This window comes from Sturnira hondurensis, unplaced genomic scaffold (assembly GCF_014824575.4).
Source record: "Sturnira hondurensis isolate 20B ecotype Veracruz unplaced genomic scaffold, ASM1482457v3 Scaffold0022908, whole genome shotgun sequence".
In the NCBI taxonomy this organism is placed as follows: Eukaryota; Metazoa; Chordata; class Mammalia; order Chiroptera; family Phyllostomidae; genus Sturnira; species Sturnira hondurensis.
The window spans coordinates 7,600,093-7,626,184 of NW_028095539.1; the positions used below are offsets into that span (position 1 = coordinate 7,600,093).

Consider the following 26,092-nt stretch of genomic DNA (forward strand, 5'->3'; position numbering starts at 1 on the left):
TCCTGGCCCCCTGGCCCACGGCTCACTCACATACAGGTGGTCCTTCATCGCGGTGTCTAGCATCACCAGGTCCGTGAGGAACGTGCCCAGGTAGGGGATGGTGCCCTGGATGACACCCTGTGGTGTCAGGGTGGGAGGGGATAAGTGGGTACGTGGCCACTCCCCTGGCAACCCCTCAGCCCTGGCAGGCCCCAGGCCTCCTGCTGGAAGCAGCCTGTGGATCTTTGGGCACCAACCTCTTCATGTCTCTGGACCCCAAAGTCCCTCTAGTCACCTTCCAGGCCTGGTATCTGGCCAATCCCCAAGATTATACGGTCTCTGGACCTCCCCACTCCTAAATCCCTGCACCCGCCTCTTCCAGGCCCGTTGCCCTGGTGGCTCTACCTAGTCCCCCTGAGACACCCATGGGTCAGGGCTCAGAGGAGGTCAGCCCCTGACTCTCCCAGGTCTTGGGCAGGCTCACCGTCTCCTTTGGCCGTTTCTGGGCCCTCTTGGGGTTCATCTCCAGGGTGGCAAACTTGGAGGTCCCCTCCTACCAGAGTAGAGGACGGGGTCAGTGAGGACTTCTCCCTTTGCCCTTCGCACCACATGCACCCAGATCTGTCTGGTCATTTGCACCCATGCCTGGACAGCCCCTCTGGGACCTGGTTCCTGGGCATGCCCTGCAGTGCTGTCCCTGGGCTGGTCTGGGAAGGAAGGGATGCCTACCCCTGGCACCTCCACCACCAGCCCGGAGGACACTGGGTGCCAGCAGGAGGGGACAGCACAGAAGCAGGAGACCTGACCCTGCCAGCTCACCTGCCCCTTCTGGGAAAGCCTACATGCCCCATCCTGTTCTCAGGGCCACCTGAGCACGGAGCAAAGAGGTCCTTCTCTCCCCAAAGTCCAGACAGGACAGACCTGCGAGTTTCCAAAGAAACTTCCGCTGAGCAGCCCCCCCGCCCCCCCTTACCTTGATGAGCAACTCCCGGCTCAGTGAGTAGTTGTTGTCATCTGAGAAAATCTCCGACAGCTTCTGGAAGACCCGCAAGCTATCCCTGGGGGCATGGTGGGGGTGTCAGTGCAGATCCATTTTACCCAAAGGCCCGAACTGCTGGGGCGGGTGGTCCCACCAGGCCCTAGGGCTCCGTGGGCCTGGGGAAGCATCCCTCGTGTCGGTCACCTGGGTCCCCTTGCCATTTCTACTGAGTGGCTCTGATGTGGCCAGTTTTGACCTCATGTGGCTCAGGTCAGTACCTGACAGACAGGGACACTGAGGACTGAGGTGGAACCACCGGCCCAAGGCCACTGAACACATAGAAACCACGTGCCCATGGGCCCTGGCAGGAAGCAGCTCCCTGAGGGGACAGTGCCCCACCCAGGGGGTGTGGGGGGACCCGGTGCACCATGGAGCTCCTACAGAGAGGCCTGCCCACCTGGAAACTTCCTCCCACGTCTTCTTCAGCCGATGGACGGCGTTGCTCTGCAGAGCGGAGAGGATGGCGTAGAGCGACGAGAAGTTCTTGAGCACCCGGCATTCCTGGCGAAGCGGGGGGCGTGGACATGAGGGGGGGCCGGCGCCAGCCCCTCGGCAGACCAGACGCCCGGGGATCTCCCAAAAGGACCTGGGTCCCGTGAGTGGCACGGCAGGGGCGGGAGGACCTGAGCCCCAGCCAGGAAGGGAGGGAGCAGGAAGCGAGTGCCCAGGCGGGGGCGGGGGGGGGGGTGCGAGTTGGGGTCATCAAGCCCCTGAAACAGAGGGGCCTGAGAGTGGGTGAGGGTGGCCACAGGGTTTCCCAGGCCCCCCATGGCGTACCCTGGCCACCTCGATCCAGTGCTCTACCACCCGGGCCCTGTCCCGGGCCGTGGCGCTGCGGTCCCCGAGGCAGGTAGTGATGACGCAGTTGGCCACACTGTTGAACTGGGTGACAGTGGCACGGACAGTGGGAGCCAGGTGCTCCTTGCCCTTCTTGTCACGCTGGGACCAGATGGAACCCAGGCAGTGGTAGGGCACCACCTTCTTGAACAGCTCCTGGGGGGCAGATGAGCGTCACCCACCGGCTCTGCCATACCCTGGCTCAGCACGCTCAGTCTCCCACTGGGGCCCTGGTCAGAGGGAGCTCTGGAGACTGCAGACGGGGACTGAGGCTCTCAAGGGTCTCAGCTCGGTTTCCTGCCCGCTGCAGGCACCTAGCACATGGGGGGCCGGGAGAGAAGGCTGGCAGGAAAGAGGCCGGCATTTTCACCAGCCCGTCCTCACTAACTCTGAACACTGGGAAGTGGCTTCCACCTGAACCGACCAAGTGGCACCCTGAGCCCTGTCACACCTGTCTGTGCCTGTCCAGAGGCTTGTCCACTCTGTGGGCCTACAGCTAGGGGCCTGGTCTGGTGTCTGCCACATAGCCAGGTGCTCATCTGGTGCCCAGGAAGTGCCGAGGCTGGCGAGGCCTCTTGGGCAGATGGGGGTGGGTAACTGCTGGAGCCACTGCACCTCAGGGAACTCCCCACCTGTCTGCTGTTCCACCTCATCTATGCAGAGGACAGGGTGGGGGTGGGGTCCCAGCTCCACCGTCCACAGGGAAATCAAGGCCTTGGGGTTAAGAAGCTTGCCCAGGTCACTCGGTTTATAATGCTAGGGGCTGGGATTTGGGCCAGGACATTGGCTCTGAACCAGAAAAGGTAGGGCTGGGCAGCATCGCTCACCGCATCCATCAGGGTAAACTGTTCTGCCACCAGGTCCGGAGGGAACGCCAAGAGGTGAGGCTTCTCCTCGCTCAGCCCATTCTCTGCAGCCACAGGCGAAGGCCAGGAAGGCTCTGGTGCTGGGGCTGACCCTAGCTCTAGAGTTCTCGACAGAGCTGCCTCCAGCTCTGGAGTGGGTGTTGGAGCCAGTGCTGGCGTTGGCTCTCGCTCTGGAGCCAAGACTAGCTCTTGCCCTGAAACCAACACTGGACTGGGCGCTAGAGCTGGTGTCAGACTGGGCGCTGAAGCTGGTGCTAGAGCTGGCTCTAGCTCCGGCATGGGACTGGGCGCTAGAGCTGGTGCTGGGTCTGGAGCTGGAGTTGGCGATAGAGCTGTAAGAGGAGAAAAGTTTAGCAACACCTCTGCTTCTCCAAGACAAAAATCACAACACTGCCTTCTAGAGAAGCCTCAGGCCAGCACATCTTCCCCACCTGTGGGACACCAAGTACGGGTCTGAGGCCAGACTTTGCTCCTGGCCATGCTAGCCTCTGGAGCCCCCGCTGTGTGCCCAGCACTGGTCCCTCCCCAAGCGCCCACCGCCTCTGGCTCCTCACCCTCCAGCTCTGCCTGCTCCAGCTGAGCCAGGAGGAGGTGTGCGCGGCGTTCCAGGTCGGAGCCAGGCATGTTGAGCTGCACGTAGGCCGCTAGCTGCCGAAGGCAGGGGAAGTCGGGGGGCTGGCAGAAGTCCTCTGAGTACTGGTCCAGCCAAGCGCCCAGGATGGAGGAGATGGCACTGAAGGAGGGGTGCGGGGAGTGGCAGCAGTCAGAGGCCTGGCCTCTCCCTCCATGCGGCCCTCCCTGGGCCATGCCCGTCTCTGCCCACCCAGAGGCCAGTACCCCTTGCCCCCTGCCTTGGGCCATCCAGGCAAGGAGCAGGCCTGGTGCGTGGGCAGGAGCCGGTCATCTCTGGGGGAAGGAGCCCTCCTTCCATGGTGTGACCCCCTCCTGCCCCAGGAAAGCCTGACACCCTCCTATCTGTTCCCAGCCCCTCTCCCTGGAATGTCCTGGTCACAGCACAGAGTGGCACACAGTAGGTGCTGCAGAAAGGTGGGAGGGAGGAGGGGCAGGCACCGCCCAGCTTCTGGGCCCTCGTCTTCCCTCTGACACTATTCTGGGGAACTGGGGCAGGAGTTACAAGCTGTGTGGGGCCACAGTTCCCTCCAACCCCGCAGCCTCGGCCCCCAAACCTCCCACCGCAGGGCCACGCCCACTCACTTTCTCAGCTGGTCCTGGGGCCCGCCATCCTCGTGGGGGTAAGGGAGGATGCATCCGTATCTAGAGGAGGCCGTGAGGGCGTCACATCTACCGTACCTGCTGCGACGTCTGGTGTTACTGGCGGAGCCCCTCCCCCCGCCGCCCCCCATTAGGTTGGAGGCCCTGGAGGACAGGGTTGTTCGCCTGCTTTTCTCACAGAATTCTGTCACATCCCCAGAAAGTAGCTGCACACGGGGGGGCTTCACATGTGTCTGTGGGAGGGGTGAATCCCAAGTGGTACCATGCAGACATGGGGGCAGATCTGGGGTCCCCCAGGCAGCCCCCCAGAGTCCCTGCCCTGGTTTCTCATGGAGTGGACCCCCCGGGGAAGACCTGGGCCCTCCATTCAGACAGGAAGACCGTGGTGCCCACGGGCACAGGGCAGCGAGGCTCGAGACGGAGCTGCTTGGGTGGGGAAGTCGGAGGTAAAGACCAGTACAGCCCTGGACAGCCCCGCCATCCTGACAACCCTTGGGGGTCCGTTCTCTCCGCACCCAGTTTTCACCGGAGTAAGCCGAGACTCAGAGAAGGGGAGCAATACTCCCAAGATGCACAGCAGGCGGTGGGTGGGGCGCTCACCTTTTGAAGAGCAGGTCCAGGACCTGCTGGGTGGTGGTGAAGGCCCGGTAGGTGCACAGGAAGATGGTGACGTAGGAGAGGTCGCTGCCCTCGAAGGCGGGCACCAGGTGCTCCACCAGCTTCTCCAGCGTGCCCGCCTTCACCGTCCGCACCTTGCAGGTCTCATACAGGTTCAGGGCCGACTCATTTTCACACTGGGGTGGGACAAAGGAGGGACAGGTGGTCAGAGGCAGCAACAGGGACCCCCAGAGGTGCAGGGGTGGGGATGGGGCTCAGACAAACTCCTAAGTGCTCAGCGACTTCTGGCAAGAGGGGGATGTGAGTGTCCCCAGCACTCGTGTGTAAAAGTAGAATTTGAGGTGAGGGGTGACAAAAAATACTAACTCCTGCAGGTCATCGGCTAGCTGAGGAAGGCAGCACCTGCCTAGGTTAGAGCACCAACTACCCATGAGCCCTGGCAGAAAAGCCCCAGGAAAAGAGGGGGAAGACGAAAAACAGCTCATCAGGGTGGGAGGGGTGGCACACAGGGACACACGGGACCTTCAGGGCGGCTCTGTGGAAACACCACAGACAGAAAGCAAGTCGCAGGGCCCTGGAGGGCGGAGCCGCCAAGGTAACCGGCTCCCTTCTGGGCCGCCAGACCTCAGCTCTGACCTGGAGGGGCCACGGGGCTGCACTCCATGAGAGCAAGTTACAGGGAAGTGTATGCAGTAACCTGAGCCCCCGCCCTCTCTGGGGCGAACACTGCCCTTCCTACCAAGTGGGGTGACGCTGGGGCTCAGAGAAAGGGAAGACAGGCTGAGGGGCTGACGGCCCCAGGGCACAGTGCGGGGGCAGGAGTGAAACAAGAAAAACTGGGGTCCAATGCAAGAAGACGCCCAGACCACCGTGAAGTCAGAACAGTGTAAAAGTGCCCTTTCTGATGTTCACTCGGCTGGACCAGTAACTGCAGTCGGCCAAGCCCGGGGCGGGACAATGGGGGCCCAGGCAGGAAAGCCAGTGGGAGCAAGGGCCGTGGTGGCCCTGGCCATGGTGGCCCCACCCTGCCTCCACACTTACCCCCAGCCAGCGCTGGCCCTTTGTGGCACCGTGGTGCACCTGCACCTTGCGCAGCGAGATGGAGTAGACGACCCCGTTGACCAGCTCCTCTCCGATCTCCTGCGTGGAGCTCTGCGGAGACAGGGCCCGGCCACCGGGCGGGCAGGTCAGGGCCCCGCTGGCCGATGCTGTAGGGGTGCCCCTGCCACCTCTGACCCCCAGACACGATCCAGAGCAGCAGCTGCACAGACCCCCATCCGGAACAAACCCGGATGTCAGCTCGCAGACAGGATGCACAGCAGGGCAGGGGCGCTGCCCGGGGCCCTCCCCTCTCACCCTGCCAGCCGTGAGCCGGGTGTGAACACGACCAGGCTGCCAGGCTCCCAGTGCCCCAACAGCCTGCCCCCAACACAAGTACGGTGGCTTGATCACTCCACAGATGAGGAGCAACCAGTCCAAAGTCACGTGACACAGCAGGTACGTGGCGGACCCAGGACCCCACGCCCCAACACAGCCCACCGCACCCGGGGACGTGGGGTCCCACCTCCATCTCTCCTCTGCCCCGCCTGCCTGACCCCCGGCTGACCCCGCAGGGGTGGCAGCCCCTCCTGGCCCAGCCCTGGAGTCCGCGTCATGGCTCTGAGGCAGGTGTGGGGATCCTCCGGGCCACGTCCGAGGCCGCTTCCTTCCCCTTCTGCTCATTCATAGCCTTGTGCCTTCTTGGGCAAGAGAGGAGTTCCCTGTCTGTCATCACGTGCGTGGGGACAGAGTGAGAAAGAGGACAGTGCTGACATGCAGGCTGGTGGCTGGGGTTCCATCAAACCCCGAGGCCATGGGACTCTGGCTGGGCTGGGAAGAGAAGTCATCTGACCAATATTGGACCCTGGGCAGAGAGCAAAGGCCTTCGTTTCAGGAGGCAGCAGCCCCATCCTGCTGGGCAGGCTGGTCCAGGGGCTGTCATCAAGGCTCCCACAAGGCCACTTGGTCACTGCTGGGCTGGGCTTCTCAACCCTGCCCCAGCTAGCCCTGTCTAGGGAAGGGGGCCCCACAGCAGTGGGGGGCCTGGGAGTAGAGGCGCCAACCTCTGAGAGCTCAGGGAGGGACCGAGAGCCTGCAGCTGGGACCACCCACAGGTCACTGCCCCAATGGGGTAGGAGTGGAGTTCAGAGGCCCCCCGCCCCCCAACCTGTGAGATGTGCTGACTCAGCCTGGGCTCTGCTGAGAGTCCTGCCCCGAAGCCCGTGGCCTCGGTGGGGGCCTGGGCAAGAACCAGCTGCAGCATTCTGGACTGTAACCCGAGATGTCAGTACCCCTGGGTCAGGGACCAGGGGCCTGGGCCTCTCGGCTCCTGCCTGCTGGAGGCTCGGGAGCCGTCCTCCGGAAGTCCGCTTCCTCTGACCCAAGGCCGCCCTCCTGCTCCTGGCAGCGTCCCAAGGGGAAAGCCACTGTGGCCACACAGGACTCCACACCACTGCCACCTCCAGGGAGAGCGCCAGCCACTTCTTAGAAATCAGCAGGGATCCCACCGTAGATCCAACCCCCCCCCACCAGAGCAGCCCCCGACACCCTCACCCCGCCCACAGCCCACGCCCGGGGGATCAGCCCTTCTACTGAGGAGGGACAGTTCTTCTCCTGAAGCAGAAAAACAGAAACAGATGTGCACTGTCTGTCCCACCCCCCCCCACCCCTGTCCCCACCTAACACACCCTCCCTGCGTAGAAGAGCCCCTTGGAGGGAGTGGTGACGGACAAGGGCCTCAGAGGCCGGCTAGTCCTGCCACCCCCACCCCAACCGGGCCCTGGCCACCCCCACAGCTCCTCAAAGGTCCCAGAGCCTGCCTCCCACAAAGCCCTGGCCCCTCCTGGGGATTTCGGTCACATCTGGCCCCGCTGAGAGCCAAAGAGCGTCCCTCGCGCCCAGATTCTTGGCAGCAGTGTGGAAGTCCATGCAGGGTGTGCCTGCCAGAGGGCACTGGACTTGAACCCCTGGGAGCCCACACAGCACCTGGCTCCCAGGGGCCTCCATCCAGGCTGGCTGGACAGAGCGCTTCCTGGCCAGGAGAACCCTCGGGTGGGGCCAGGGTCCCAGGTCCAGATAGTGGCTCACTGCAGAGCTGTGGGCCTCCCTGGCTGCGAGCAGCTGGCCGGCCCTGCTGGGTGTCATGTGATCCCTAAGCCCTTCCCCCACCTTGGAGGGGCCCCCTCTGCCAGCCGGTTGGGGGGCAGGGCGGGAGTCTGCGCCACAAGAGCCAGGCTGGGGGAGTCGCTGCCCTGTCACACAGACGGGGAGCTGCTCCAGCCGGAGCGGAGCCAAGCCTGTCCTCCCCATCCCCTCCCACAGCAGCGGCAGGAGGAAGCCAGACCCCTGAGGACAGGCGCCACGGAGCCATCTACTGAGAGCCAGAAGGGTGGCTCTGCAGCCAGTCCTCGGGTCCCAGGCATCTGCTCCCTGCGCTCACCCCCTTGCCCGGGACAGGGAAGGAAAGCAGCCTTCAGCCACAGCCTGGTCACTGGCCCCAGGACCTGCCGGGCAGGCAGGGAGGGTGCCGGGACCCGCAGATGACCCTGGGTCACCTCATCTGTGGAGCGGGCTGCTCGGAAGCAGGAACAGCAGCCCGGGGGGCCACCAGGCCCCAAGAGCACTAGGGGCCCTTGGGGGTGGGGAGGAGGGGACTGGCCTTGCAAACAGATGTCCTGAGGGCGGCCCTGAACTGTTAGGGGAACAGACTGCCATGGGGATGGTCTCCCCTCAGGGGAACCAAAGCAGACACTCTCGATGTCCCCAGGGTCAGCAGTCCACACCACTGCCCGACACGCCTCCACCCGGGTCCAGTGGAGTGAGGGTGGTGGGGTGCCCCCAGGCCCTGGTGAGCAGAAGCCATGGGAACAGGCCCCCAGGGCGTCCCACACCCTCCTGTCCCTCAGGGTACAGCTGGAGCCCTGGGGAGGAGAAGGAGAAATGGCCTGGGGGGCACACTAATGTGTCACCGATCAGCCTTCTTGGGGTGGTGGACCAGCAGGATGCTGTGTCCCCAGCTGATCGCTGGCCACGCCGCAGTACCCTCAGGGTAGAATGAGGGGCTTGCCGGGGTGTGGGGGGGCACGGACGGTGCTGGGCCCTCCCCCAGCCCTGCCATCATTCCCGGAAGGAAACTCACAACTGTGCACACGGACAGCCATGCTTCCCACCTGATCAGCTCTCTGGGCCCGGCAAGACGCACCTTTCCTGTGAGTGACCAGAGGCCCAGACTGGCTCCTCCTGAGGAGACCCACCGAAGCTTTCCGACTTTTTTTTAGCCTTTTGCTCAAATGCGGGAGCTCAGACTCGAGACATCAAAGAGGGCTGCTCGGCTCTCAGGCACCCCCGACGCCCGGAACAGGCCGAACCCCAAAGCCATGCACCCATTATCCAGAGGGGGAGGCTGAGGCCCAGGGGGTGATCAAGCAGACAATGTCCAGCCTGAGGAGAGAACCAGGACTTCACAAGTTCAAGTCCTGGTTCATCTGTAGACCACAAGCCCAGGGCAGGGTGAGTGAAAGTGCTGAATGTGCGTCCCCAGTCACCCTGCTGGTATGTGGCAGCTGGGTGTCCTACACTGAGCTCCAGGGCATAGACACGGCCTGGGTGGGGGCTCGAGGTAGGCCCTAGGTGAGGGTGGGCCACACTCCTGGTCCCCATAGAGGCAGCCCTGGCTGGGGGCCACTTAAGATGTCCAGTCTTCAGGATCGCCAGGAAGCCCAGTGATCCCAGAAACTGGGGTTTGGGGGTTGTACTGAGGCCCCAAGGAGGTCAACCCATCTCCAGAACCTTCTCCCCGCAACCTGAGCCCAGCTATTTAAATGTGCCTCGGGTGGGGAGGGGTGACTGGCCCCCATGGGCCAGGTCTGCGAGGGGATGAGACTGGCCTGGTCCCTAGGGGGGTGGAGGGTGAGGCTGGCTGAAGGTCCCGTGCCAACAGCAACACCAGGGGCCAGCGTCCAGCGCATGCGGGCACTTCCTGGGTGCCCTCGGTGCACTCATCATGTCTGGTCCTCCCAACACCTCACCTGATGGACAGGGAAGGAGCTGGGCGGGGACTTGGCCCGGGGTGGGAGCCAAGAAGTAGCAGCTGGGGCAGGGACTTGAACACTGGCCCGTGACTCTCAGGTCTTCTGGAGCCACACCCAGGCCTCACTCCACAGGTGGCTGCCACTGTCACAGCCTCAGAACAGAGTCCAGTGACGGGAAGGACTCCCTTGGGTCACACGGCCAGTTGTGGGTGGCCCAGCCCAGCTCCCTCATACCTGCACCTCTCTACTGAGAGGGGATGTCCAGGGCCGCCATGGGCCCCAAGGTCAGCCACAAGGACCAGACCCGGGGAATGCCATGCTGACCCGGAGCCCAGGGCGAGGGCTTTCCCTGGAACCTGGCCAGGAAACACAGCCGGGGCAGCCACTGGTGTCTAGCTCCGACGCCGTGCCAGGCACGATAGGGACTGTGTGTCAGGCCGCCCGTCTCGCTTGGCCCTCACCAGAGCCCTAAGCAGAGGAACTGGCACGTGGTCCATTTTACAGACGAGGGAACAAGGCTCAGGGGGCAGGTCCAGGGAGTGGGGCCCAGCCGGCACTGCAGCGCCTCCTCTTCGCCCCGAGCCCAAGCTCCTGACCAGCACACTTGCCCCTGCCCCGCGGTTCAGAAGAACAACATCAGGGCGTGGCTGCAGAGCAGGCCGAGCAAGCCGCCAGCGCCTCCCTGGAGAGGGGAGGAGACTGCCAAAGCCACACCCACACCCAGAGGCCCCAAACGCAGCCCTCAGGGCACTCAGGATGCCCCCACCCTGCTCGCCTAGCCCCTTCCAGCTCCGGCTGCTCACTGCCTAGATCCTCAGACTCGGTTGGACGGGGGAGTCGCTTCACTGCAGCTGCCTGTGTCTGGGAACGCAGTGTTTCCCAGCTTTCGAGGCTGGAGGCCCGAGCCTGGGACAGGGTGGCCACAGCGCGATGCCAGGCTGTGGGAGCCACCCGGGCCACCAGCCAGCAGCCCCTGGGAACCAGCCCTCAGCTGCCTGGTGCAGCCTCCCAAAACTGCCCTGCTGGCTCATCCAGAGGCCAGTGGCGAATTGTCGGTGGTGAAGACAGAGCCTAGATTCACCCAAGTTCCAGGTGGAGGATGGGCCCCCAGCCCCGCCCACGAGCGACACAGCGTCTCCCAGGGCTGACCTCCCCACCTTTGCCCTTGCTACCGAGAGAGGCTGAGCAACCTAACTAACCTCCAGTGCCCCAATCCTTCCAACTGTTAAATGGACTGCTTAGTCCTGAACAGAAAAGGGCGGGACGCCTGCAGGCACTCGGTGCAGTGCGTCCCACAACGTTCTGGCTCTCGGAGCCATTCTCCTAAACCTTCGGGGTCGGGCTGTGCGTCTGCTCCTTCCTGGAGCTCTCGCCCGAGAGCTCTGGCCCCAGGGCTTCCAGGCTCCAACTGAAATTGCCTGGACCACGACCCTCCTCTGACCCCTCTGGTCTCTCATGCACTGCAAGTGCCCAGCAGCAAACCCGCCAGGTTCCAGCCGTGGCTGCGCCCTCCTCGGCTGTTCAGATCTGGGCCTCTCTCCTCGGGGCTCCAGGCCCTGTGGAGCGGGGCTGGCACCTGCTCTGGATGGCGGTATCTGTCTGCACCCGCCTGCTCGGCCCAGGCAGTGGCCTGCCCAGAGGCAGGCACAAGGGCCAGGCGACCCCCAGAGAGCACAGAACCACACAGGCCAAGCCGGGTCAGTGGTGGCTTGGCTCAGAATCAGGATGAGGAGTGAGCGGACGCCCAGATGTGTGAGAACATCTGGCAGCCCGGAGAGGGAAGGACTGGGTGTTGGCTTGGTGGGGAAATGGGGGACGGGGGAGGGAAGGCAGAAACTGCCTGGTGGTTTCCAGAGAGGACAGGGACCACAAGCAGGGCTCTGGCACACTACAGTGACCAGGAAATCAGCCCAGGAAAGGGGGTGGGGGAGCTGTTGGCAGGAGGGACAGGGACTTCCCCGCCCCCTCCACCGGCCTATGGTAAATGGTCATTGTGTTTGGTTTCCGGCAGTGGCCTCCTCTTCTGCCAGGACCCTGGTTTTCCTGCCCCAGCCAGAAGCTTCCCCTTTGATTCTAAACAGTGACCATGGCCTGGATCTGGTGCTGAGCTTCCCCCACCCCCCAGCAGAGCAGCAGCAGGAGGGAGGGGGTGAGGGATCAGGGATGGGGGAAGGGAGGCAGAGAGAAGGCCGACCCCTGGGCAAGGGTTGGGCTCCGATCTGCCTCTCCCTCAGGTCCTCAGGGATGCACAGGGACAGAGAGGGAGGGAGGGAAGCCACTGTGCCCCACCCTGGCCAGGAACCTGCCGGTCCGCTGGTCCCCTGCGAGCACGAGGGCGGACCCTCCCGGCACACAAAGCCAGACTAGCTGCCAGACCTAATGAAAGTCGGATGAGTGCTGAGCCCGAGTCAGGCCTCCAGGGTCCTGCTTCAGTCGCCAACAGAAGCCAAAGCTTTGGGCGGCTGAGGGTCCCAGAACAGCAGCAAGCTTGGGAGGGACAGGCCTCCCAGGCCGGGGGTTCCCTAACCCAGAGCTCCCCACTCCGTGCCCCAGGCACGGAGACACACTTTATCCTTGAGCAAATATGAACTTGCCCAGGCCGCCTCAGCACTGGAGACACACTGGGGCACGAGACCCAGGCCGCGCATGGCCCGAGCTCACGGCACACCGGAGCCTAGAGTGAGGAGGGCTGCCGGACTCCAAGGGGGCCCCAACCAGCATGGGGGCTCAGGAACTTCACTTGTAAGGCTCTGGCTTGGCCTTGATGTGTGGAACCCCTCAGCGCAGCGCTGGCCTCGGTCCAGGCCCCACGCCCAGGAAGAGCAGGGCCAGGGGCTCATCCCTGGATCCACCCTCTCTGCTCCAGCCGTCAGGTGCACAGGTGGGCAGGTGGAGGAAGGTGCCGACCCGCCACCTGCATGACCCCATGACCTGCTGAACCCCACTGGACCCCACTGCACCGAGCACACCGTAAACAAGAGTCTCAACCCTCACCCTGATACCCTGCCTGTGGTCCACACCTCGGTGAAGGGCCTATCTCTCCTTTTCTGAATCCTCCCCCACCCTCACCGATTCATGGTATCAAGGCGTTTTCTAATCAAGCAGAAAGGAGTCAGCCACCCCTCTAGGTGCGAGAGGGCCTTGTTCCAACCTCCCTGCCTGGACACACAGCCTCCAAGATTGGAGGCCTGCTTCCTCTCCACCAGACCCCCCCCCCACTGTCCCCTGCAAGCAGCCCCGAACATCAGATGTACCTCCGACCCCAAGGGTGGAAGGTCTGGAAGGCCACTGTGGTCCCAACCACCCCTGAGGGTCCCGGGAGTTTGATCCCCTAACTACCAGTTCAATATGGATTGCGAAGCCAGGCCTGTGCAAGCCGGGGCTGGCAGCACAGGTGGAGCAGGGCCCAGCCCTTGCTGTTGGGAAGACGTAAGCAGACAGTGACAGCCCGCGGAAACAGGTCTGCCTGGACTGCAGGGGCACGAGGCTGGCACACCTGGGCCCGGTGAGGGAAGGCTTTGGGGCGGGGAGTGGGGCAGGGCTGCCGGTTCTGGTTCTTAAACAGCTAGGCCGCCTGCCCCTGGTGGCCTGACCCCCCTCCCCTTCCACCTTGCTGCCTGGGGGTTAGAGCAAGGAGAGGACCCTCCTTTTGGACCGATCAGGGCACTGGGCCCCCACCCCCCTTCGCTGGGCCGCGAGGCGGGCCGCCCTGGCTCACCCACCTCCAAGCGCGGCAGGTCAGGGTCCAGCTGCGTGAAGCTGTGCAGCACCACAGGGCAGCTGTCGGGGCCGCCCACCTCCAGGCGCACCGCGTCCCACACGCTGCGGCTCCGCCGGGAGCCCGGAAACAGTGTCTCGGCGCCGGCCACAGGCCCGGCCGCCTCGGTCCACATGCGCTGCACCATGGACGGCTTGCAGCGGCGCGGGCGGCCGGCCGGCCGAGCCGCGGGACCCGGGGCGGCGGAGGCCCGCGCGGCTCGGCACTGCCTGCGCTCTGTGCCCGCCGCGCGGCCCCGCTGAGGTCAGCCCAGGGGCCGGGCCTGCGGGCGGAGGGGCGGGGCCGGAGAGGCCGAGGGCGCTGAGTGCGCGCGCGCGCGCGCGGGCACCCCCGCCAGCCGGCTGTTTGCGTCCTTCGGAGAAGGGGTGCTATGTGCGGGGTGGGGCCGTGGGCACCCCGGTTAGGCAGCTCGTGTGGGTGCGTGTGCTCGTGCAGCGTGTGTTGTGTGGGTGTGTGATTTGTGGACATGCTGATGTACGGTCAAGAGGCCCTGAAGTCAGAGGCGCCTCCTAAGAATTCCAGTTAAGCCCCTCCCTCGCTCTGTGGCCTCAGACAAGTTGCTTAATCTCTGTGAGCCTCAGTTTCTTCATCGGAGAGGATCCCGCTGATGGACAACGCTCAGCTGGTACCTGAGCCTCACTGTGGGTTCAGGAATCCTGCAACCCTGGCTGTGTCTTTGGCATACTCGGGAGTGCGTTTGGGAGGCCTGGCGGGGGGAGAGGGGCCACACTGAGGAAGGACTGTCAGGGAGGAGAGGGGAGAACCGAGAGGCATTCGAGTGTGAGAGGTCGGGAAGGACAAACACGCTGGAGCACCTGCCACTGGCCTGGTCAGCTAGGGCCACTGGTGGCTTGTGTCCTCGAGGTCTCGGGCACAGGTGAGGGTAGAAGTGAGGCTGCTGAGGGCACAGGAGGAAGGAGGGCCTTCTAGTCTTTCTGGCAACCAGTGGGGTGGGAGGAAGGATCCTGGAGGTGAACAGCAGGGTCAAGGGAGTTTGCAGGTGGATGAGTGAACAGACACGCCCACCTCCAGACACACCTGACCCTGTGCTGGGGCCTCAGGCCTCAACCCTCGCCGAGGCCTGTGACCGTACTAGTAGCCCTGCCAGTGCCCAGACGGGTCCCCTGCCATCGGGCCCCAGTTTCCCGCCTGTAGCATGAGAGGGCGGGACCACTCTGCACATGCCACAAGCAGGTGTTGTGCACCCACCACACGCCAAGCCTCAGGTGTTCTCGCACAGTGGGGCCCAGAGAGTTCCCGCCCACCTTCGTGCCCACCTGGGCAGCTTGAGCGCCTGGTGGCAGGGGGCTGCGGCAGGGGCTGGGGCTTGTGAGAAGACAATTTGGTGGTTTCTATTACAGATCTTAAAGAACACTGTGCCCCTTAGTTGGCAAGCCCACCGTTAGGAATTCACCCTCTGGTGGCAATGAGGGGAGGACGTGCGGTTGACTCTATAGGAGACTGTTTACAGAAACCTCACTTACAAGGCTATCCTCGCTGTTAGTGACGGGGGCTGCGATTCACAGGGCGCCTCCCCATATAATCCCCACTCGCCTAACCTGGGGTACCCCTTACCAAGGGTAGGGTCAGCCCAAAACAGAGGGGACCCAGACCCTCTGTGCCTGCCGCCTGATGGAAGACACAGAAGTGTTCTTGCTCCAAACCGGATGCGAACACAACCAGGCCTCCACACGTAACCCCATTCGGGGGAGTAACAGGGAGCAGAGGGACGCATTCAACACACCATGAGGGCACAACCCAGGCCCGTGGGACTTCACAGGACGAGCCAGCCAGTTTCTGCGACGGAGACATTTCAGGGCAAAAAGTAAAGCGGGCACTACAGACTGAAAGAAAGGTGAGAGGCAGCAACCAGACGCAGTGTGTGGGTTTTAACAGGGCAACTGTTAAAAAGGCAAAACAAAACAAAAAAAACCTCAGGGGCAATTGGGATTATGTGCACCTGACTGGATGGGGGATGATGTTGGACGTCATTGTTGGGTGTGATCACAGGACCAGGCTTGCGATCAGAGGAACACACCAAATCTGCGTATGCACGGTCCGCTGGGCAGGAGAGGAGAGGGAGGGCAGTCAGAGGGGACACTGGGTGGCTCTCAGTGAGGTCACTGAGCTGGGGGCTTCTTATGCCCTCTTCTCCACTTTCGTGTCTACTGGGGACTTTGCACAATAGAAGTTAACACACACACACACACAGTTGGAGACTCGCCCTCGGAGGCCACTGAGGCTCCCAGAAGCCACTGAGGAGAAGCAATGATCTCCAGGCCATGGCAGTGACCGTGGGCCAGCTTCCCCCTTTCCTGTGCTCCATGTCCAGGGCCACCCGCGGCACCCTTACAACAGAAGGGGCTGGGGACTTCGAGTTGGGGGCCTAGGCAGTGGGTACCTGGGAGACTGTATCTGCATAGCTCAGATGGTCCTGGAGGCACCCAGAGACCTTGGGCGAGCCTGAAGTTCAAGCTATGGTAACCGTGCCCTTGGAGGGTCTGCTGGGAGGAAGAGAGCACAACGCACTGTAGGATGCACGGGGTTATTGTAAATCGGGGTCACTCCTTCCCCCTCATCCTGCTCACAATGCATCCAGACCCTAGGGGTCCCAGGTTCCCACCCTTTCCCTGTGGGGTGCACCTGCCCTTCCTTGGGGTCACAGCAGCCCCCCGCCCCCACTACACCACTGTGCTGTCTAGACTGGTCCACAGTTGGGATGCTCCTCACACAGGCTGCTGAAAAGGCAGGCAGTGCACGGCCAGCCGGGAACAAGACCAGGCCAAAGCCGGTCCGCTCATGTTATGTTTGGCTTGCAAAGTGTTTTTCGGTTTTTGAGCCAACAGTGAAAGATCAGGTGATTTCACATAAAAATCCACATTTCTGGCTTCTCCTGTAACTTTGGATGACCTGGCCACACGAGGCCTGTGTTCCCATGAGCAACAGGACGCTGGGAGGGAGCTGATAGGCAGCTGTCCCCTCCAGTCGTCCCTTCCAGCCAGGGCATGCCTGGGTTGGCCCCAGGCCCCACCGGGCCTTCCATCCTCCCTGGCTTAGAGCCACCTCCAGTTTAAGGGAAAGGTGTGCTCAGGCCAAACCTGGGGCCCCTTTTCCCTCCCACAGTCATCCTACCATGGTCCCCCTGACCCATGGCCACCAAAGAGGTCTTGACTCCTTCAAAAGCTCTCCAGCCAGTCCCTGCATGCCCTCAGGGGGGAAAGACCAACTGCCAGGGGCAGCCCCAGCAGCATCCCTGGCTGGGTCTCTGGCCACGCCCAGCCAGGCCGTGCAGAACCGCACAACTGCAGCGTCCCCCTCCCCAGGCCTCCGGCTATCGGCTGTCGCCTCCTCTGCCTGGCCCTTACTCTCTGCCTCCCACCCACCCCTGTACTGGGTACCGGAGAGGTGAATCATGGGGCCCCAGGGGTGGCTCTGGGGAGGTCTGCCAGGCACACAATGGCCCAGAGCAAGAACAGGGCTCAAGGCAATGTCTGGGTCACCACAGGTCTTGGCTGTCACCTCCCCCCAGGCTGGGCTCGGACAAGGCCACAGAGGAAGCAGGCGGCCCGGTGAGGACAGGGAGCCACGTACCCGGGCTCGGGTCAGGCCTCGGGGAAGAGCTTTCCCCGCCCTCTGGGGAGGCGGCAGTCCCCTGTCTGTCTGCCTTCTGTGGTCTGTCTTCAGAGCTCAGGGAGGACACAGAGGGTGTGGCCTGGCCACAAAGACGTCACCATTCCTGGACTGCCCAGGTCCTGGGGTGGCCCCCTGTGGGCGGATGAGCACACACCTTGGCAGGAGGCAGCACACCTGGGCTCAGTGTGGGAGCTCCGGGAACCCTGGGTGGGCCTGGCTCAGCCCCGCCTTCCCTGCTGCTAGCTTTCTGGGAACCTCCAGGGCCACTCTTCTCCTGAGAAAGGAGGGATCCCCACAGGCAGGAGGCAGAGCCCAGAGGTGGTCAGGGGATGGGAAACGAAGCCTCCAAACCACCGTCCTGGGTGGAGGATGTGCGGCACCGTCACCCTGAATCTCTGACCTCACTGGGCGTCACTGCCCCGAATGATCAGAACACAGTATGTCAACGCCTGGGGCTGGGCACCACCCACCAGTGGGGTGCAGACCGGAGCCCACTGGGGGCCTCCCAACCCCTAGGGTGTTGACGGAGACCCCCCCGGGGCAAACGCACAGTGCGGGGTCACTGTGACAGATGCTGCCTACGGAGTGGGAACCCGGCTGCCCTGACAACGCCCCCCCAAGTGATGACATGCCAGCACGCACTGACACCAGACACCTCTGAAGGCCACCCATCCAACAGGGGACAGCCTGAGGTGGAAGGCAGGAGAGGAGAGAGGAAAGGAAGCAGAGGGGACCCAAACAGAAATGGAGACCAAGACCCCACTGCTGAGCCCAGAGCTCGGAAGTGGACGGGCAGGAGTGTGGTGAGAAAGGAGAACAGACGGCGGCGAAGGGGTCCCCATCCCTCGCAGGACTCATGCGACAGGGCACTGGGCCCACGTGGCTGGGGAGGGACCAATGACCGGGCAGGTCCGGGTCTCAGCCCCAAACCTGTCCCCAACCGGAGGCACCGATCAGGACACAGCTGTGTCCCACAGCAGTGCTGCCTGGTCAGCCAGCAGCTGCTGGAAGTCATAGCCAAGTCACAATACCACAGGCCCCGCAGTGACCCTGTCCCCGCAGCACCATTTGGGATACTGACCCGTAACACTGGGAGCTCAGGCTTACGCTCAAAGTGCCAGCTCTGCACCTTCCTTGCCTCAGTTTCACCTCCCTGAGCCTTGGTATGTCCACCAGCAAGATGGGGACAGCAACTACAGATGGTGAAGGTGGTAAGGCCACCGCCTGGCTGTCAGGGCTGTCAGGACAGCAGATGCTAAGACATAAAGGCCCTTGTAATCTGAGCCACGCCGTCCATCTGAAAAGGAGCTGTGAGGACAGCGTGGGGCCACCCACTGGCCGTGAGCAGGTAGATGGGCCCACGGTGGGCTCCCTCCTCTCCCACTCGAGTGGCGGAAGGGGACTGCCCTGCAGCGGCTTCCCGTCAGACTCCTTCAACCAGTTCCCATGGGAGGGGAGGGGAGGGGAGCCACCCGCCTCTCCCAGAAGCACCGGTTGCCCTGGAAACTCACCTCAGTGGCCGGGGTGGGCAAAGGCGTTGGCCATGGTGTGGGACTCCGGGTGGTGGGACTGGGACGGCGGGCGATGGCCCACCTCCTGGCGGTCACCACAGAGACGCAGGCAAGGAACACCCAGCCCTTCCTGTCCCTGGGCCCGGTGGGCCTGGCTGCCCGGGCCATGGCCGGTGGGAGCCGGGCTCCCGGGGACACCCTCTGCCAGTGTGCCTGTCTGCCTGTCTGCCTCAGGAGAGTCTCGCACCCGAGTGCCTAGACCTGGTGTCACCTGCGTAGCTGTCATACCTGCTCCCATGACAGGCAGGGCCAGGAATTCCCACTCGTACCGGGCCACACACCAGCCAGGAAGTGTGGATGGGGCCTTTCTGAGCTGGGCCAGTGCCCCCGGCCTGGACCTGGAACCTGCTGTCAGGGGGTGAGCCCAGCTGTCCCCTCCAACACCCCAGCAACCTGGGGCCCTGTACCCTAACCCCCTGCCAGTGGAGAAATCACACCAAGAGTCAGAAAAGCGGCAGGCACAGGTCTCTCAGATCAAAACAGGGCTCAGCCAGTGGGACCCCTGGGTGGGCGTGAACCCAGCCAGGCGCTGTGGGGGGAGCGCGGAGGATGCCGCTTTCTGCGAGGCGCACCTCATTCTGGAAGCCTCCTCTGCCACACAGAGCCCCTCCCCCTGGCACCCAGACACTGAGTTTCATTTGAAGCTGCAGAACCAACCCAGGGCTGCCAACTGTTTAGTCTGCCAAGTGGTGTAGTTAAAGAAAATAATACTGCCTCCACAATTACCACCACCTCAGAAAAGACCCCAGGAGTAACGAGGAGGGCACGCCATCGGGGACGAGGGCAGCCGTTACTCGAACACACGCAAGAAAAACACGTGACCTCGTCTCTGTGTTTCTCTCTTTGCTGCAAAGCAGACACTGTAAGTTGCAGAACAAGCCCAAGGCCCATTTGACACGTGGAAAAGCTGAGGCCTGGTGGGGGGCAGGGACGTGCCCAGGGCCTCCTGGGGAGAACCTGGGCCTGTGTGAGCAGCTTGGCGGGGCTGCTGCTGCTCCTGCCGCCAGCCTTGGCCAGAGCCTGGGCCCCGGGACCTGCAGAGCCTGGGCTGACTCCTCACCCTCCTGGGACCCTGGTGGGCAGCATGCCGGCTCCAGGGGGCCACGTAGGCCAGAAGAGGGGGGACGAGCAGGGGCTCTGGAGCCAGCGTGCAGGCACAGGGTGGGCCACGGTGAGGTGGCTGGGGCCCCGTGTGCTGCCCTGACGCCAGGCTCCACCAGCTATGGCTCTGGCGCTTGAACCGTTTCACATCCTCTTCCGGTGGCTTTGTAGGACGCAGGGGACACGGCTGAGCAGGCGGCTCCAAGCTCATGAGCAGAGACCTGGTTCCCTGTGGGACTTACGGGTTGGGTTCCTCTTCCCACTGAGCCTCAGTGCCCTGACCCACTGTGGACGGAGGGAAGGGGGGGATGGGGGGCTTTTGAAATTCAAATTCCTCCCCAGCCCAGCCTACCCGGAGCTCTTGACCTTGAACTCCCACCACTAGGCTCTGCAGAAAAATTTCTTTCAAAGGAGAAAGGGTTACTTACACACCAGTCAGAAGTCCCTGGGGTGCAGTTCTCTAGGGGATGTGGGTGGGCATCCAGAGGTGGAGGGCTGGGGGAGTGGGCACCAGAGAAACAGAGTGGGGGTGGGCGGACGGGGGGGGGTTCCCAGGTGGACCCTGCAGCAGACACCCTGTGGCCTGCCTGTGCCCACCCTAGGGCCCAGTCAGAGCACACCTACCCCTGTGCACAAACCCTCCAATGGCATCTGTCCCACCAGTCCCTGTGCCAGGGGCTCTCCGTAGCCTTTGGGGACATCAGATAAAACGGGGCAGGGGCTTCCCTGAGCTGTGGCCCCCTCATCTCCAGGTGGGTCCCTGGGCCCAGTGCCAATGGGCCAATGGGTGAGGGGTGGAAAGGGTTACACCTGTGTGAATGGCCTGTGGTGTGGGGAGCTGCAGGAAGCCCTTGGAGGGCGGGGTGGGGGCAGGGGCACCCAGAAGGAACCCCGCTGTCCTGTTAGTGTGACCAGCCAACCAGCATTCACTGAGCAGGCCCCAGGCCTCGTGCAAGGCACCACATCCCCTTCCACAGCCCTGGGCTCCTGGGCTCTCTAACCCCCGCCCAGGCTCCAGTGCCTGCTGCCTGGCCTCAGGGCCCAGACTGGAACTATTCCTTTCGGAGCCAGCCCAGGCCCAGGCTGCCCGGGGCAGTGGGGCTGAGTCACAGCCCGGTGGCAGGTTAACCAGCTGCAGGCAATTAAGGCAGAGCCCCCCCCCCGGGGGCGGGGCTCCCCACCCCTCCTTCCTCGGAAGGAGGGCAGAGGCTTCTTTGTTCCCTGCTGGCCTGGTGTCACCACATGGTGCACCACATCACTGTCACCGCCTGGAACGAAGACTAGACCAGACCGGACACAGAGAGCCAGGGCTCTGGGGCTGGGCACGATTAGGGTCAGTCTACCTGCACCCCTCCGTGCTGCGGGCAGGGACTGGGCTCACGGGGGGGCTTCCTTCACTCCTTCTGCGCACAGAGCTCTGTGCACCTGGGAGCACTCACTCCACAGCCGTGCGCGGTCCCCCTGGGGTCAGCAGTTAGACCCGGGTAGAGCAAGGGCGAGGGGCCAGCGACAGAAGGTCGCCAGGGCCAAAAGCCTCAGGTGCCTAGCAACAGGCAAAGCTTCGAGAACCAGGACCTCCCCGAGCCCCCCACCTCCACAGTGACCTTTCATATCACCGTCCTGTGGTTTGGACCCTCCGCTGACCTCCCCTCCCCCCACCCACGTCGCTAGTCCTGACGCCCAGTGGCCTGGTGACTCCCAAGCAGGCCTGCCCTTGAGGGTCCACTCCCTGAAGCCCCCACCCTGGGGGATAACATCTCAGCTGAGCCTCAGCTCCAGGCCCCGAAAAGCAGCAGAACCAGACAACAGCCTGGGGCTGACCTCCGGACCAGCTGCGCTGACTAATGGATGACCTCTGCCCTGGCGCTGACCAATCAGCAGGCTCTGCGAGAGCACACCTGGGAGGCTGATGCATATTCTGTTGCCACCCTCCCCTGGGGCTGCCCCTAACCACCCCCCTCAAAAGCCCTAGGGACAGAGAACCCCGGCCCAACTGGCGCCGTCCCTCTCTGAGCCCGGAGTCCTCTTCTTCCCTCCAGGGGCGCTGCCTTCACCCTTCTCTCTGCTGCGCCCCAAGGGCCCTTCCCCCTCTGAGAGCCGTTTCCTGAGCCTGTCTGTCCCACCTCGGTGACTTTCTGTTTTTGTTTTAATCCTCACCAGAGGATATGTTTATTGGCTTGGTTTTATTTTTTTAAAGATTTTATTTATTTACTTTTACAGAGAGAGAGGGAAGGAGGGAGAGAAACATCAATCAGTTGCTTCTTGCACGCCCCCAATTGGGAATCTGGCCCTAAACCCAGGTGTGTGCCCTGACCGGATATCGAACCGGTGACCCTTCAGTTCACAGGCCAACGCTCCATCCACTGAGCCACACCAGCCAGGGCTGTTTACTGATTTTAGAGAGCGAGGAAAAACTTTGATGTGAGACAGAAACAACAATTGGTTGCTTCCCATATGTGCTCCGACCGGGAATTGAACCCACAATCTTTTGGTATAGGGGCTGATACTCCAAGCAGCTGAGCCACCTGGCCAGGGCTCTGTGACTCTCTAAATAAACCTCCTACAGTTTGAGTCCCAGCTCCGAGGCCCCTCTCAGCCAGAACTCAAGTACTGAGGTCGCTGCACCACAATCCGATCTGCCTCCCCCGGAACAACACCCGGTGCCGTTCTCACCAGCAAAGCCGTCACTTCTCCCGGGACACCGTGGTCATGTACCTGCTGAAGGTCTCACAGCGCTCTACCCACCACGCCCTGTGGCCACGGGACGCCACAGCTGGCCAGCCACAGCCCAGCCCAGCCCCAGTGACACCAGGCTCAGGACATGTGTGCACAGGTGTGTGCCTGTGCTCTCCTCGGCCGGGACTCAAGCCGTCCGTGGGGGAGCCCCCGTGGGGGGCTGGCTGCAGCCTACATCTGCAGGGCCCCCTCCCCCTTCCCAGGCTCCTGGGGGCAGGCTCTGGTTAGGGGGGAAGCACATTGTTGATAAACACTGCGTGTCGCTAGGAGCCATGACTCAGAGCCAGAGCGGTGACTCCTCTCGAAGCTGTTTACTCAGCACGACATCCTGTCCAGGAAGCAGATAGGAGAGGCCTCGCCTGGCTTTTGCTCCTCTTTCCTGCAGCCTCTTGACCTGACTCAGGGTCCGGCTGGGGGCCGGGGGCAGCCCAGCTCCCTTCCCCCTCGTTTCTGGGAACCTGAGGCCCATGATCCAGTCGCTTAACACGGAATCCCTGCCAGCCCAGCTCTGTTGGGTGGGGGGATGCCGCAGCTGTGCAAGACAGTACCCCAGCCCCGGAGCCAGGGAGAGGGCGTGGCCCAGGCACACACCTCCCCAGGCCTCTCCTCCCTCCCGTGTTCTGACTGAGAGACTGGGAGTGGCCAGGGCCCTACAAACCCACCAGCCTGCAGCCTGAAGGCCAACCCTTGCCCACACTCAGAGATCTTGGGGGCAGGAGCAGCCCCTGCCGCACCCCCACACCCCCAGAGCCCAGCTTGGCCCTGCCTTGGGCGCTCCTCTGTGGGGACAGAGCCCTCCCCCACTCAGCACCTGACAAAGCCCGGTGACGGCCTCTGCTGTGAAGTGGAGAAAGCCGAGGCCCAGAGGGGGCAGATACGTGGTCCAGGGCTGCACGGACTTCAGCGCCAAGGTGAGGTGCACACCCCAGCCTGTCAGTCCCCAGGGCAGCGTGCCTCGCCCCACTCTGCACTGGGTGCAAGGTCCCAGGTGGATTTGCTCCCGGCTGCACAGGCAGGCTGGGGACTGCGGCGTCCCTGTCAGCCAGGAGGGCGTTCTGTCCTGCATGAGGCCCGGCTGGGGATTCTGACTTCCATTCCCAGTTTGCTCTCCCCACTGACCCTGCCTAAGCCGAGTCAGTGACCCCTCGGTATTTCCACTATTCACGGACATGCCAGTGTGGGCATCCGTCACGATGTTTGGGGCAGGTTTGCAGGTGACTTCTGGGAAAAAAGCTCGGGACACGGTACCAAATGCCCCCAAGCCCCACAGCAGCCTGGCTGTGTGGCCGGTGCTCCCAGGCCCTCCCAGCAAGAGTCCAGAAGGTCCCATTGTCATGGTGTCCCTCTGTGGGCCGGAGCCCTGCCTGCCAGGGAAGCTGCTGAGGGCCGGAGCCTGCATGACTTGTAAAAGGACAGGGCCAGCAGAGGGAGCCCTGCCGCCTGCCCCAGGCTGAGGAGACAGGGGAACCCCCAGAATAGCAGGGCCACAGGAAGCACCTGCGGGGCACAGGCAGAACGGGGTGTGCTTATTTTGGCCACTGAGGTTTGGCCCCACAGCAGGCAGCGCAGCGGCCCAAGGGCGGCCGCCCTGCTGCTGGGCGCCCGCCGCAGGGCTCCCCCGCGTTGGCTGGCCTTTTACCAACCCACTGAGTCACGCAGGTTGCCAAGAAGCTGAGGATCTGAGAATCCAGGCCCCGTCCCAGCCACTCCTGCTGGCATCTCGCCCGGCAGGATCCAGTGCTGCCGAAGGCACCCACAGCCCCCTCCCATGGAGGTGAGGGCGGCCCTCAGCCCCCACACCCAGCTCGCAAGGAGCCCAGCTTTAAGAATCAGGGTGGCAGCTGTGAGCCGGGGCTCTGTGTGCAACCCCCCAGCCTGCCCCTTGCTGGCTGCGGAAAGCAGGCCACTTACTTCCCTTGCCAAGCCTCGTCCTGTGCCCTGCACGGGACGACCTCTGTCTCCCAAAGCAAGTCCAGGCCAAACTATCGCTGGAAGTACTGTGGACAGGGTCTATCAAGGGGGCCTGGGGGTGCTGCAACCTCAAGCAGAATGGGTGGGCTGAGAAAGTAACACGCAATAAAGACATGAATGGAAACAATTCACCAGCTGTGAGAGTTTCATGTCCCCCCCCAACCACCCCACTGGGCTCTAAGCTCCCTGAGGGCAACAGCCACACCTGTCCTGTCTCCCCTGACGCTCAAGTGCCCACGTGGGGCCTGCCAGGCCTGCAGCCAGCGCACACACTGCTGCTGGGAAGAGGGCCGCTCGCTCACATGCACGCAAGCACACATGCAGTCCGGGAGCAGGAGGGGCACTGGTGTGCTCAGCACTTTTAAGTCCTTCCCTCTTTCTAAAACGGGAAGGGTGAGCTCCTCCAGGGCAGGGACGCTGCTCCCTGAGGTGCCGAGCACAGTCCCTGGCACCTGGCGGGCTCTCAGCCAACACCCAGTGAACAAGTGGGCGGGACGGGCTGGACGGTGCCTCCAGCTTCAAAGTTCCCAGACTCGAAAATACTCAGAGTTCAGGGCCAAAGGTTCCTTGTGGGAAGCTCACCAGGAAAGCTTCCTGGAGGAGGTGACGAAGCTGGGGGATAGCCTGAGGGATGGCAAGGACGAAGAGTGGGGCCCTCTGCCAACCTGCCAGGAAAGTGCCTTCCGGAGAGCAAGGCCGGTTCGAATGGTGTGGGGGGTGCGCCCAACGTGGGGGGTGCGCCCAGGTGGGGGTCAGAGCAGGGCAGCCGAGCTGCGGTGGGGGTGGTGAGACCAGAAGCCAATCAGCCTCATGGTGTCAGTGGTGGGAGGCAGGCCCCTCTGGTTCAACCTTGTTTTTCCCTCCTTCCTGAACCTTCCATGCTCTCGAGGGAAGAGTGGGTAAGTAGAAGTGGCCTCGGTGCAGGCCCCGGGCTACAAAGCCCCTCTGAGAAGCATGGCCAGGGCCTGCTGAGGCTGAGCAGCGGGCGCGGAGCCCCTGTGTCCCACAGAGCCTGGTCACTTAGGGTTCCAGGGCCAGGAAGGTTGAGACAAATGGGCCCTTGTGGTGAGGAGGCTGTCAGCCGTGCCAGGGACACTGCGTGCCCGGCGCCACCACCCGCTGTGGGGGCTCAGGGCTGGGAAGCAAGGCTGTCCCATCAGAGGGGGGCCTCCTGAGTTGCCCTGGCCTCTGGGAAGGTCCTCGGGCCCCAGCTGGCTGCTGGGAGGTGGGGGGCTGGTGCCTGCTGTCCTCTTTCCCGCAGACCTTCTCCATCCAAGGAAGTCCCCCAGGCAAGGGGGGCAATGCCTTGGGTTCCCAGGGCCCTGGGGACGAGTGGCACATCTCAGAGACACTGCCTTTGTCCCTCCTTCCTGCCACCCCTTGTTCTTCTGCCAAACCCTGGGCTCTGCCAGGAACCAGGTGGCACACGGTGACACACAGGGTCACAGAGTCACTCAGAGGTGCGAGTAGCCACCAAAGGCAGGGGCATGCTCCCAAGACACCCACACGCATGCGCAGACTCAGGACGGCATACACCCTGGCGGCAGAGACCGGGAGGGTGGCGTGTGCACTGTGCTGGGGTTTTCCAGTCCCGAGAGTCCGGGAAGGAGACGCCCCTTGGAATCCCAAGAGTCAAAATCATCCACTATGAGAGGGAGGTG

The 26,092-nt window shown here is 63.2% G+C and overlaps 1 protein-coding gene across 5 annotated transcripts in view; it reads right to left on the reverse strand.

The window, feature by feature from the left end:
- The window catches only part of RALGDS (ral guanine nucleotide dissociation stimulator), a 38,921-nt gene that overhangs the window by 5,998 nt on the left and 6,831 nt on the right, over positions 1 to 26,092 (reverse strand). For 2 of the 5 annotated variants that reach the window (XM_037036483.1, XM_037036480.1), the window contains exons 1-11: positions 13,364 to 13,636; positions 5,614 to 5,724; positions 4,555 to 4,748; positions 3,937 to 4,035; positions 3,276 to 3,454; positions 2,683 to 3,053; positions 1,796 to 2,011; positions 1,416 to 1,519; positions 953 to 1,037; positions 464 to 532; positions 31 to 117 (exon numbers count right to left, since the gene is read on the reverse strand). In XM_037036483.1, coding sequence (XP_036892378.1) covers positions 31 to 117; positions 464 to 532; positions 953 to 1,037; positions 1,416 to 1,519; positions 1,796 to 2,011; positions 2,683 to 3,053; positions 3,276 to 3,454; positions 3,937 to 4,035; positions 4,555 to 4,748; positions 5,614 to 5,724; positions 13,364 to 13,546 — 1,698 coding nt within the window. In that variant the 5' untranslated portion in view covers positions 13,547 to 13,636. Of the gene's footprint in view, positions 1 to 30; positions 118 to 463; positions 533 to 952; positions 1,038 to 1,415; positions 1,520 to 1,795; positions 2,012 to 2,682; positions 3,054 to 3,275; positions 3,455 to 3,936; positions 4,036 to 4,554; positions 4,749 to 5,613; positions 5,725 to 13,363; positions 13,637 to 26,092 lie in introns of those variants that run through there. The other 3 variants (XM_037036482.1, XM_037036481.1, XM_037036484.1) reach the window with 3 other exon arrangements.